General features: G+C 38.6%; 1 protein-coding gene and 1 long non-coding RNA gene across 10 annotated transcripts in view; one reads left to right on the top strand and one right to left on the bottom strand.

The window, feature by feature from the left end:
- The window catches only part of LOC104847444, a 41,776-nt gene extending 32,256 nt beyond the window's left edge, over positions 1 to 9,520 (bottom strand). For all 9 annotated transcript variants that reach the window (XR_776158.2, XR_776160.2, XR_002024677.1 and 6 more), the window contains exons 1-2: positions 9,439 to 9,520; positions 5,501 to 5,582 (exon numbers count right to left, since the gene is read on the bottom strand). This is a non-coding gene — a long non-coding RNA (uncharacterized LOC104847444). The remainder of the gene's footprint in view (positions 1 to 5,500; positions 5,583 to 9,438) is intronic.
- Positions 9,475 to 12,548, top strand: part of Gbe1 (1,4-alpha-glucan branching enzyme 1) — a 267,726-nt gene continuing 264,652 nt past the window's right edge. The window contains exon 1 of the mRNA XM_010602875.3: positions 9,475 to 9,922. Coding sequence (XP_010601177.1) covers positions 9,780 to 9,922 — 143 coding nt within the window. The 5' untranslated portion in view covers positions 9,475 to 9,779. The remainder of the gene's footprint in view (positions 9,923 to 12,548) is intronic.

Raw genomic sequence — 12,548 nt, 5'->3', positions numbered from 1 at the left:
CCTCACAATTTCACTCCTAGGTCAGTTGGCTCCAAGGCAGAAAAAGAATGGCAAGGAGTGCAATGGAGGAAAATGTGTGCACCCCATAGCAGCCAGGAAGTAGAAAGTAAACAAAGGGAGAATTCGCCCTTCTCTGTACCACCTTCCCCGACCTCTTTCCTCTGAACAGGCCCCACCTCCTAGCAGCACATTTAGCCAAGAATATAAGCACCCCCATGATCAAATCATCTTCCAAGAGTCCCTATTCCGAATAAACTGAATACATGATACTTTTAGGGATCATGTTAGAATTAAACTCTGACCCACCTCTGTCTATGTAGTCAATCATTTATATTAGGATATACTTTCAGATATTTACTATTTGGGTGACAGTTCAATGGTTTGTTATTTATTTTGCTGTTCAAATGATTCCTGTTTTCATACTGGGGACTATCCTTGGTTGGTATCTGTTTCCTTTTGACATTCCTCAGTACATTTTTAAAAAATAAAATTCAAACTTATCTTGCATTTTCCCTACCTGCCCCTAGTATCAGCTATTTCCTTTGGAGAATGGTATTTAGAAACTCCCCTCTGGGAACTGGTTATGTTTGTTGTTACTGTGGTATCATTGTTTCTATACCATTTCAGCACACACAGCTAAAAAATATATCTAGTATAGAAACTCACATATACACATACATAGAGATACAAACATATTTTTCTGTATTTCTTCGTGAGTTTCTGTGGCTATCACTGACTGTAATTCAGCCTCACAGTGTTCAATATCCTCTACCCATTCTTTATTTGTAACTTCTATCTCTAATAAAAAAACCTGGCGCTGATTATGCAGAACACATGCAGAGCAGCTTCAGAAGTCCTAGCCCGTATCTCATGAAAAATAAATTTACCAATCAGAACACAGTGTTTGTGTATAGTTCTGTTTTTAGCCTTACAGTATCCACTGAAACAGTTTTCCAAAGCTAACTTATGTCACTTTTCCTCCACTTACTGATGCAATTTTAAAGAGCAAAGTGAACAATATGTTATATAGAATTTATATTTTTTATTTTTTATTTTTATTTATTGGTTTTTTGAGACAGGGTCTCACTATGTAGTTCAGACTGACCTGGAACTCACAGCGATCCTCCTGCCTCAGCCGCCTGAGTGCTGGGATTACAGGTGTGTGCCACTACACCCGGAATATATAGAATTTATAAATTTAATGTTACAAAGTTGCATTTTAAAAGATGATTGTGATTCATTTTTTCACAGAACATGCATTCCAAACATATATTGTATGCATCATATTATAATGCACTTAAGTATTATCAGAACTGTTTGTCTTTTGAATGGGGCAGTTAGAGCACTGCATCAAGTCCTCCTAATGTGGTGAGGTGTCAGGGAAGATTACTGATGTGTGCTTTCTCCCTCTGTAAAGAGCACTTGAGATAATCACCTTATAAGGAGGAAAGATTTTTGGCTCATGGTTTTAGTCCATGGTCACCTACTTCCATGTCCTTTGACCTATGGTGGCACAGTACACCATAATGAGAGTGCATGCAAAGATCTGTTCACATGAAAGCTAGGGAGTGAAAATATAGGGAGAGGAAGGGGTAGGGGTCCCAATGTCCCCTTCAAGGGCATGCAACCATTGACCTACTTTCCTTCTACTAAGGCCTCATCTTCTAAAGTTTCCACTACCTCCAGTCGTGCCACAGGTGGGCCTAATCCTTCAACATATGGCTTTTGAGGGATACTGAAGATACAAACTCGCAGATATCTATGGGCACTTATGTTAGATATAACTATAAGTGCAACTCTGCTTCCTCTATCCTAAATTAGTAGGTTGCCTTGGGCTGTGTCTTAATTAATTTTTATTGCTGAGACAAAATACCCAATGCTCAAAGTTAAGGGAGGGAAGGTTTACTTAGCTCACAATTTGTAAAGGTTTCAGTCCATAATTGGATGCACCAAGGCATGGTGTTATCACACAAGAAAAACAGTTCATTGTGGGCAAAAGATAGCAGAGCAACAAGGGAGGACCACAGCTCTTTCTATCCCTTCTACTTTATCCAGGATACTTAGTGTGGGTATCACTCACACCCTTTATCCTAGTGCCTGATTCTAGCATTGCACTGTGAATCAATCCCAGCATCACACACTATAGATCTAGTCACCTCTGAAAAATTCCCAACTATGACTGCTTTGGAAGGACATCTAGACACAAGCCATAACAGGGTGGTACCTTTCTAGGTCTTGTGACCATTTACTCATAAAAAATCTAGATAATAAGATGTGTGAACTAAGGGTTGCCAAATAAACAAATTAGGTGGTTTAAAACAACAGAAACTTATTTTGTCTCATTATTGGAGGGCAAAGTCAAAATCAAAATGTTGTCAGTCCTATACTTCATCTGGAGACTCTAAGGTTAATGTGTTCTTTGCCTTTTCTAGCTACTGGTGCCTATTGGCCTTTCTTCACTTGTGGCTGCATCACTCCAGTCATTGACTTCACGGTCCCATTGCTGCCTCCTGTTCTCTGTTCCCTCTGAGTGTCACTCCTAAGGGCATTTGGTACTGGCTTTAGGACTCACCTTGATAATTAAAGATTATATTCCCACTTCAAGAGTCTTAATTTAATTATATTCTTATTATAAATAAGCTAAAGTTCACATAGTCTGTAAATTAGGACCGATCTTTGGAGGACTGGCCAGTCAAGGAACAAAAACTGGCAATGGCATTAGAGAATATCTTCACCTCATTCAAGTATATTACCTGAGGCTTTAATATGGGGCTTTGTTACTTAAATTTTATATAATAAATTTTCTCACCCTGCCCATTTCTTGGTTCTTCCCTTTGCTCTAGATTAGTTAAATTTGCCAGGGAACTAGGCTTCACACAGTTAATGTTAATAGTTGTACATTGTTTAAAATTTTGTGTATCTGATTTTGTCTTAAATTCTCTAAAACTAAAAACTAAAAACCCTATTTTATACTTCATATGCATCTTTTGGAAAGGCAGTATAAGATAGTCAAAAGTCTACATGGGTTAAAATCCTGACTGACTCATATGAAATTCATTTCCTTATGCAATACTCTTCATCTCTGTGTACCTTTATAATAGAGTTACTAAGTTTTTTACACTTACACACACACACAGACACTTGGATGAGAGAGTTCCTGATCTTATAAAAGCAATGTGTTATCAGCTGTTATTCTGAATTATAACTGCAGACATTCTCCAGAATAATTCCATATTGATAAGCTTAGTTATCCAATACATCCTTTATAAGAATTTCTGCCTACAAAGTTTGCAAAGTTTGAAAGAGCAATCTAGGAGTACTGAAAATTTCAGATATAATCAGCAGAGATAACATAAAGGCATAAAGAAAAGCTGTGACTTTGAATGAATAAAAATTGTCATTTGCTTGGGTAGGTTTGAGGCTCAGGGAAATTCTTTCAGTTCCAATGTGGACATCCCAGTGCTCAGAGGATTTATTTACATTTAGGTCACTAATTCTCAAATCACTGTCCTTTAAAAACTATTCAGTACCATCTTAGGAGAGTTGTTTTGCCTCACCTTGGTTTCCAAAATTTCTATCATATTAAATCCACCATGTTGCCAACTAAGTAGGGAGTTTAGAATGTGAATGTCTAGACCTCAAGACAAAATGACAGTATTTAGGCTTGTGTCTAGCTGTACCCCTAAGGCCTCACATGGTCATAGGTGGGGCTCTTCAGATCTAGAGTGTGTGATGCTGAGATTAAGGGTGCATGATTACTAAATTAGTCCACTGATTGGTTTGTCATAGTTTTAGGTGTGGATTAGGGGAAGGCCCACTGTGGGTGTGAGTGCTATCTGCCCTAAGGCTCTGCAATTTGGATAGACTATGAAGGACAGAAAGAGGGCTGCTGCTGCTGTTGCTTGCTGCTTGCTGCCTTCTGCCTGCTTGCTCTGCAGTGCCTCTCTGCCATGCCATTCTGCCTTGGAGCCAGCCAACTAGGAAGTGCAATCCCTACAAACTATGAGATACAATAAACTTTTCCTCTTTTAACTTTGGGTGTCAGGTATTTAATCTCAGAAATGAGAAAAGTAACTAAGAGAAACAGTCTTTTCCCCTAGGGTTCTCAGAAAGGCGTGGCATGTGCTACAAGGGAAGGGTAGGAAGTCATTGCCTCTGCTGAATTCAATGTGGAAATAAGTACCTATCAGTTTCCTAGACATTAGTTTTACTTTTCAATGGGCTTCTGAGTAAGAGACTTATGGAGACATTTTAAAAAATACCTTTGTGAAATACAACTTACACATCATAAAGTTAACTTGTTTTAAATATAAATTTAATTATTTTTAATAAATATGTGACTCATTGCCTCAAGCAGTTTTAGGCACTTCCATGGAAAATTTAAAGGAATAACTATCTCATTAAATTGCCTTACTTCAAATAAGATAGCATTAAAAGAGAGTTAATAGGATTTTAAAATATTTTAAATCTTAAAATGCAATTTTAATATAATTGTATATTATGTAGAGCTGTCATTAAGTTTTAATTTACACAAACTAATACTGTGAAAATATTAATAAATTATATTAAAGTATTTATACCATCTTCATAAACCTTGGACATACTGCCAAATAAATGATTGGTATACAAATATTTAATTTTACATATTAAGTATTTCCCATTAAATCAGTAAACTTGCCCATCTTCAGTTTTCTTTCTTAAGTATTTCATATCCAGAATCACGGATGAATTACAAATACTAATACTAGGAAATTATGAAAATAGTGGTAAAAATGTTTTCTTTTAACAATCACAATGATAGCTAATAATAGCTAACACTTGTATAGGATCTACTCTGTGCCAGGTATTATTCTAACAATTCATTATCAAATAGTCTTATTTAAGGATTACATTCTGCTGTTAAGAAACTGAAAGCAGAAAGAGATAAGGTAACTTGTCAACATTATCAATATTATGTGATAAGGATGAGATCACATAGCCTAGATCACAAATTTCCTCTTACTAAGGATGTTTTTGTCATCCTTGCTAAGTGCTTTCTAGCACTAAAGAAGATCTGCAATTTTTTTACTGTTATAACCATCCTTATTAGCTAAATTCCACAGATAAGCATCTGTATGATATCCTATACTAGCACTAGAAGTTTCTCGGCATATTGACCTTTTTGTTATACTCACCCTAAAGAACTCCAATCTTACCTTTATTCAACATCTATTCTTTTAGCTTAAATATGTAATGAATGAAACAGTGCCAAACAAAAACTAGTGACTGGAACACTTACTACTATGTCAGATGTTTAACTGTTCTCTCACCATTATTCAGGAATCTCCATGTCTTTGTTTTCTTTCTCTTATCCCACAGGGGGTATACACAGTCACAAGCCACAGAGTTCACAGTGCATTAAGCAGTAAATTTCTTAAGAATTTGGTAATAAAGTAAGAGGAGTAATATTGACAGGAAGTGGGGGTGAGGATGACACACCAAGGGCATGGCTACTACTTACCTATACTGTATCTTTATGCAGATTTGAGAAAGGTGTTATATTAGTTTCTCATCACAGTGACAAAGTACTGAAGAAAGTCAGCCTAAGGGAGGAAAGATATAGTTCAGTTCATGGTTTCAGAGGTTTCAGTTCCCAGTTGGCTATCTCCATCCTTTTAGGCCTATGGGTAGGAAGAAACATCATAGCGCAAGGGCATAGCAGAGGAAAGCTGTTCGTATCCCCAAGCCAGAAAGCAGAAAGGATGAGTCAGAGAGAAAAGGGCCAGGGACAAGTCTGTAAGGCTATGTCCCTACAAGCACTGATTTTTCTTTTCTTTACATTTGGCCTCCTAAAGGAATGATTCTTGAAGCTATGGCAGCTATTTCATGACCATGCGAAGACAAACATGAAGGCAGTGAGGTTATGAAAAAAAACTATGGCTCCTGGATCCTCAGTGACGTCATTAAAAATCAAAAGTTTATGCATCATTTTTTTCTGACATTTCTTCTTTTTCACTATCATCTCCTTTATCACACTCTTCGTTATTTTATTACTTGTCTCTTTAGAATTTGCTTTCAGTCTTTTGATTTTCCTCCCTTTCCCAACTATGACTAGGGGAATATGTAATTTTAGAAAGCTTATTTCATATTATGTAGTTGATGATTATTTGGGTTTAAAAAATAGGTTCATTGAGATGCACTTCATGTACCATACAATTCATATGTTTAAAGGGTATGACAACAGTTTTAGTATATCCACTGGGCTGTGCAACAATGTCCACAATCAATTTTTGAATTTTCATTATCCTAAGAAACCGCAAACCCATTTACAGCCACTGTATTTTTATCTAGCCCTTGAAAGACAATATTCTACTTTTTGCCTCTACAAATTCACATATTATAAATATAGCATATAAATGGAATTATACAATATGTGGTCTTTTGCTAGTGCCTTCTTTACTTTGGCATAATGTTTTTAAGGTACATCTGTGCTGTAGAATTGTCAATAACCTTTTGGTTTTATAACACAAACTATTGGAAAATAAACCTTGACAAAGTATTTTTGATTGCTGAGAGTACAAAAAAGATGTACTCTAAAAAAGCATAACAAGTTTTAAGTAGCATGAGACTCAATTACCAAAAAGAAGAAATTTCAAAGAATTTATTGAGCATCCTTATTATTGATACATGCATGGTATTCTATTTGCAATCTTGGCTTATAAATGTCCTCTAGGGAATGAAAAATTCCAGCCCTACATCTATGCTCCTGTGTTTACTAGGAGTTAACACTTTGAACTTTCCCTCTTCCAGGATTTTTTTTTTTTTTTTTTTTTTGCCAGTACTGGGGATCGAACTCAGGACCTTGTGCTTATGGAGCAGTTGAAGCACAACTGAGCTAAATCTCCATCCCAGAACCTTGTTATTTTTGCTGAAGACTGAATTCACTTAGGCTCAAAGACTCATCATTTTAAACTTCTTTTTGCTTCCATATCCAATCAGTTGTCAAATCCCACACATTTTCCCAAATATTTCTTTTATTTTGGCTTTCTAATACTGTTCTGATTTGAACTGTCTCCTTCCTCAAAATGATATATTAAAGTCCTAAATCCTAGAAAGTCAGAATATGACCATATTTAGAAACAGTATCACTGCATATGTTAGTTAAGATGAGATCATACTGATATATCTCTAATTCCAAATAACAACAACAACAAAAAGAACACTATGTTAGGCAGCTGTCAAATACTATCAGCTACCTATAATAAATATCTGACATAATTTACTGGTAAAGAGAAAAGGTTTATTTTGGCTCACAGTTTTAGATTCCTCAGTCCAGAATTAGCTGTTCCTGCGGCTTTTGGGCCTGTGGTGAGGCAGCACATCATGACAGATGGTCAGGGAGCAAAAATAAAAGAAGAGCAAGGGGCTGTACTTCACAAGAGCACACTCTGAATGGCTCAAAGACTTTTAACTAGGTACCGCTTCTTAAAAATTTCTACAACCTCCTGATATTGCTGCACTGGGAACCAAGCCTTTAACATATTGGACTTTGGGAGATATTCCATATTCTAATTATAGCAAAGACTATGTAAAGAGACGGAGACACAAGAATGCCAGGCGAAGCCAAAGTAGAGACTTGACTGATGTATCTACAAGACAAAGATGTTGCCCATTATCAGAAGCTAGGAGATGTGTGAGATAATTCTGCTTCAAAGCAGTAAGAAGGGGACAAACCTGCTGACACTCTGACTTTAGATTTTAATCTTCAGAACTAAGGCAAGCGATACATTTCTTTTGCTCTGACTTATGGTGTGTAGAACCTAATGAAACCCTAACAAGCAGCAGCCCCATCAACTCTGAACTTGTTAAAATACACTAAGACATCATCACCCCATAACTAAGAATGGTTCTTTAAACAAGATATCCGGGTGATTCACACCCACTTTAAAGTTTCAACACTGGTATACAGAATGGGTTATGGTGGGAAAGAGAAGAAGAGAAGCTCGTTAGAGAGCTATGTTATGGGTTCAAGTGAGAAAAGACAATAGTCTGTTTAAAAGAGGTAACACAATCACTGATTTTCGGTTATGTTTTGGAGATAGTTGGGTTAGTTCTCATAACCAGCTAAGTAGGTATCTTTAGTATCACGTGATACAAGTCAGGATTTCTGAAAAAAAGCTTAGGATCAAAAACACTTAAGTGTAGATCTATTTGGTCCCTGCCTCTGGGTTTCAAGTGATTGGTTTCTTAGTGCTCTAATATTTTACAAACGTTTGCATGTCCTTTGTTGTCCTTATGAAAATAAGCTGTTAGATTTCCCTTGCCTTAAAATGGTTGCACATAAAATAGCCTTCTCCTTCCCATAATGCCCTGCTTCTAGCCTAAAATATGGCTTCTACTAAAGGACAGTCTTCTTCCCAACATGCCTCTTCCTGCCAAGAGTAACCTAATACTTGCTACCTTATAGCAACTGCTGTCACAAGCCCCGCTTAGTGATGTCACAAGCTCCACCAATCCCTAGACACTACCTCACTGAACTCTACACCAGCTCAACTAGCCCCACCCTACTCCTATAAAAGGCCTCACCTGTCTCCGCCATATTGCTCTTATTCCTTTTCAGAGACAGGTAAATCTTTGCATAATAAAGGCCTATTATGGTTCTAGTCTGGTCTTGGTTTTCGGCTCTTTCACCTGACTTATCTTTGTGTGTATGCTATACCTTAGAGTTACCTAGGCTCTCTAGTCATTCACAATGGGTCCTCTGGACTATAAGCATCTTTCAAGTCTGTATTAAATTCTTCACAAAAGCTCTTGTTTTGAATGTTTTAAAATTCAAATTCCAAGGCTAATCAGTAGTTTCTCCTTCACAAGACCCTGGGATTCTCCATTCCGAACTTTTAACTGAGAAAGATATCCTTAAGTTAGTTTTCAGGCACAAAGTAGCTAAGAACTTCGTGAGGTGGTGAGAACATTTTTCTTAGTGTCCTACTCTGTTTTTTAAAAAAAAGAATCCCTGAAGTAAGTCAGTTAACAGTATTGGAAGACTTGGGAACGAACCGAGAGGTTTTTCTTGCCTATCAGTGTAAGCAGCAGAGTACAATTCCAACTGAACAATTTTCTCTATGTCAGGTCTCATCAAAGATTAATAATTGAAAAGCTTGTGCAATTATTATCAAAGACAAATAAATGCTTTTTCTTTTTTTGGCCCTATGGGGAGTAGGAAAAGTTTTTGCATTGTTTCAGAGCATAGTACAACAAGAGTCAGTTTGTCTTCCAAAATACTCTTATCTTGGTGAAACACTTGAGAACAGCAAACTTGAGAAAGTCCAAAGTAAGTGACATTAAAATCTTTAACACTATCACCTAACTACACTTGACTGTTCCCATTCCTGTGAATTTACTTTGTTTGAAACAGTACCCCGAAAAAAAAATAGAGTCTCTTCCAAGAAAACCACGTACATTATCCATTTGAAGGGGATCGCACTAGTAGTGACGCTCAAGAAATTAAAACGGCGGGTCAGCGGGACAGAGGGCAGGGCTGAAGTCTGCTCGGGACCCCGCCTTCTAGTGGCTCCAGGGCTGAGGAGGAGGCCAGGCCCTCCCGGCCTCAGGTACCAGCAGCGTGAATGGCCGGAGAGCTTCGGCGCCTCCTACCCCCCAACTCCGGCCCAGGAGGGGGGAGCGAGGGCAAACGTTGAGGGCTATAAAAGAGCCTGGCCGTGCGGCTCGCCCAGGCTCGCCTCCGGCTCCGCCTTCTCCTCGATCCTCTCGGACCTCGGCTACACGGGCTGCGGTGGAATATGGCGGCTCCCGCATCTCCAGCTCCACAGGCCAAGTCCTCCGAAGCGGAGCTGGCTTCTGCCTTGGAGGACGTGCCCGAACTGTGCCACCTGCTGGAGAATGACCCGTATCTGAAGCCCTTCGCCACGGACTTCCAGCGCAGGTACCACCCAACCCGGACACTGTCCCTAGCCCAGCAGCTCGCCTTCCAGAAGCCGTGGGGCGCTCGCTCCGCCCTGCATCGCGCTGCCTCGCCCTGCTTGTCCCCTCCCGTGCGCCGTCGCCGGCCCTCGCCGCATAGAGGAAGTTTGATGGGCGGGGCGTTACGCCTCCGGTCTTTGCTAGTTGTGGCCTCTGAACTACCCCCTCTGGCAAACTTCTTTTTTCAACTCCTCTCCACTTCCTGTTAATCAGCGGTCTTGCGCCATAGAGTACGTGCTTTGGCTTTCAGCGCTCCTTTCTCCTGTTGCCCCTGGGGACTGGGGACATGCCACTGCCACTGCAGGTCTTGTGACACCAGCGTGTCCTGTTAGTGAGCGTGGGCGTGACACGCGGAGAGCATAAACGTGACTTTAGAACTTTCCAGTTTGCTCCGTAGCTCTATACTGTGATTTTATATCAAACTATTCTGTTAGGGATAAACCGTATCTTAGTTTTTGTTCCTGTAATATTCCACCTTTCAGGGAAGATTAAACCTATTCTGATCAGTTTTTCCTCCCCTTCAGCCAACATTGATGAACAAATGTTCTGTAATATTTGTCATATTTGACCTTGCCACCTGGAAGAAGTGAGGAAAGCCAAACTTCTAAAGGGCACTTGAGGATACTTTAATTTTAGCTTGTGTTCCACCATGCTTCAGCATAATAATTATAATTTACTCAAGTAAAAAAGACAGCAGTTTAAAAAAATTAAAGTAGCTATTATAGTGGCTATGTCTGGTAGTGTTCACTTGTGAGGTGAACCCATTGTGATTTAATAGTTTCTGCTCCCCCCCACTTCAACATGGGACAGTTGCACCCAAGGCCTTCCCACCTTCCCACGGTGCCATGTCCCCATCCCTTTTTGAGAGAGGGTCTTGCTAAATTGTACATGCTGGGCATGAACATGGGATCCTTATGCCTTAGAATGTTAGGGTTCTGGGATTACTGTTGTGTGTTAAACTTGCTGATTAAGCAGTCATGATAAAATGAAAACTCCCTTGGTAACAGGCTATAACTAGGTAATTTTTTTAAGCCGTAGAAAAATATCTAGCTAGTGACATAAAGCAGCGTTGACAATAATCAAAGTGGGTTGCTTTGTGGATTGAAAACAATTTAAATTCATATTCCAACATTGTCATGTTATTACCTGTATTGAATTCAAGACCTCTTTAAAGAAGCTCCTATGAGCACAAACGCTACTGGAGATTGAAAAGGGACAGTAGTTATATACATCTCTCATTTCAGAGTTTATATGTCATAATGAATGAGTGCTCCTCAAAGAAGCCATGTTGGAGAGTTGCTTACTTAAATCAGGTGACATTGCCATTATATAAAGCACTGGGGAGCAGTCTTTTGAAATTGCTTTCAGAAGATGGAGTACATATATGCTTTCGGAGTTACCCCAGAAGCTTTGAATTTAAAGACTGGATTTGATTTAAAGATAGTAAAAAATTTTTAGAGTAAAACGAGGAGATTAAAGGTGATGGTGAGACTTTTTTGATGTGCTTATACAATAACAATGACTAATGTAGTTGTATGCTTTGTAGAATGATCTTACAGAGATTTGTAAAAGAAGAGTGGAAATGTTCTGTTTCTTTTCCATTCCGCCTTTAAATAGTCACAAGCAGAAAAACATCTTTTGTTTTAGTGTTTAATGTGCTTCACTTTGAGCTCCATTGGAATTGAAACAATTACAGTCATCTTTCATAGTTTGTCAAAACTAACAAGGGGGACAAAGGCTAGAATAGAGAAGTAGGAGGGGGATTTCAGTACGAATAGTCTGGTCCAGTGGGTCCTTGTATGCTCCATTCTAAGCTGGATTCTACTTCTGTCCTTGGTTCTTAGTAATTGCTATTTTCTAGCACTCATGTTCCATTTAGGCGTGTCAAGCAGTAATTTGGCATTTGGCAGCTGTAGCTTTTTGTTATTGTTGTTGTTAACAGTTGAAGAGTAAGAGGAGATTCCTCCTTCATGGTCTGGTCTTTGGTGCTGGTATTTACTGCTATGGTTTGGATGTGTCTCTTCTGTAATTCAATTCTTGTTAGTGTAATGTACTAAGAGGTGGGATTTTAACGTGTTCAGGCTCCTGCCATACAGGTGGAATCAAAACATTTATAAAAAAGTTTTCAAGCAGATTTTTGGTCCTTTCTGGCCTTCTGCATGTGGGGGCACAGCATTGCCCCTTTGGAGAATGCAGAAAGAAGGCATTATCTTGAAAGTGGAAAGCAGTTTTCACCAACAACTGAAATTATTGGTGCCTTGCTCTTTGGCTTTTCCAGGCTCCAGAGCTGTTGGAAAATCAATTTAAATTTTTAATAAATGATCTCATTTCAGGTATTTATTTAAAACAGCATGTTTGGAATAAGATATTTGTTGTATTTTCTATTTCTGGTGACTCACTTCAGTAAGCTATCTTTGGTGCAATATGAATATATAATTGTCAACCAAATACATAACAGAGTATGCTTGTTACAGAGTAAAGAAATTTGAGGTACAAACCATAGCATGTAAGTATGGTGATGGGGGAGGCAGTTTTTTTTCCTCATTGATAGACTTCAACTTTTCTTCATTTCACATCCTCTTTTGCGT

The sequence above is a fragment of the Fukomys damarensis genome, unplaced genomic scaffold (assembly GCF_012274545.1).
Source record: "Fukomys damarensis isolate Sample0158 unplaced genomic scaffold, DMR_v1.0_HiC HiC_scaffold_24, whole genome shotgun sequence".
Lineage (NCBI taxonomy): Eukaryota > Metazoa > Chordata > Mammalia > Rodentia > Bathyergidae > Fukomys > Fukomys damarensis.
Note: the sequence above shows the minus strand (reverse complement) of the source record. Positions and strands in the feature narration are given on the sequence as shown.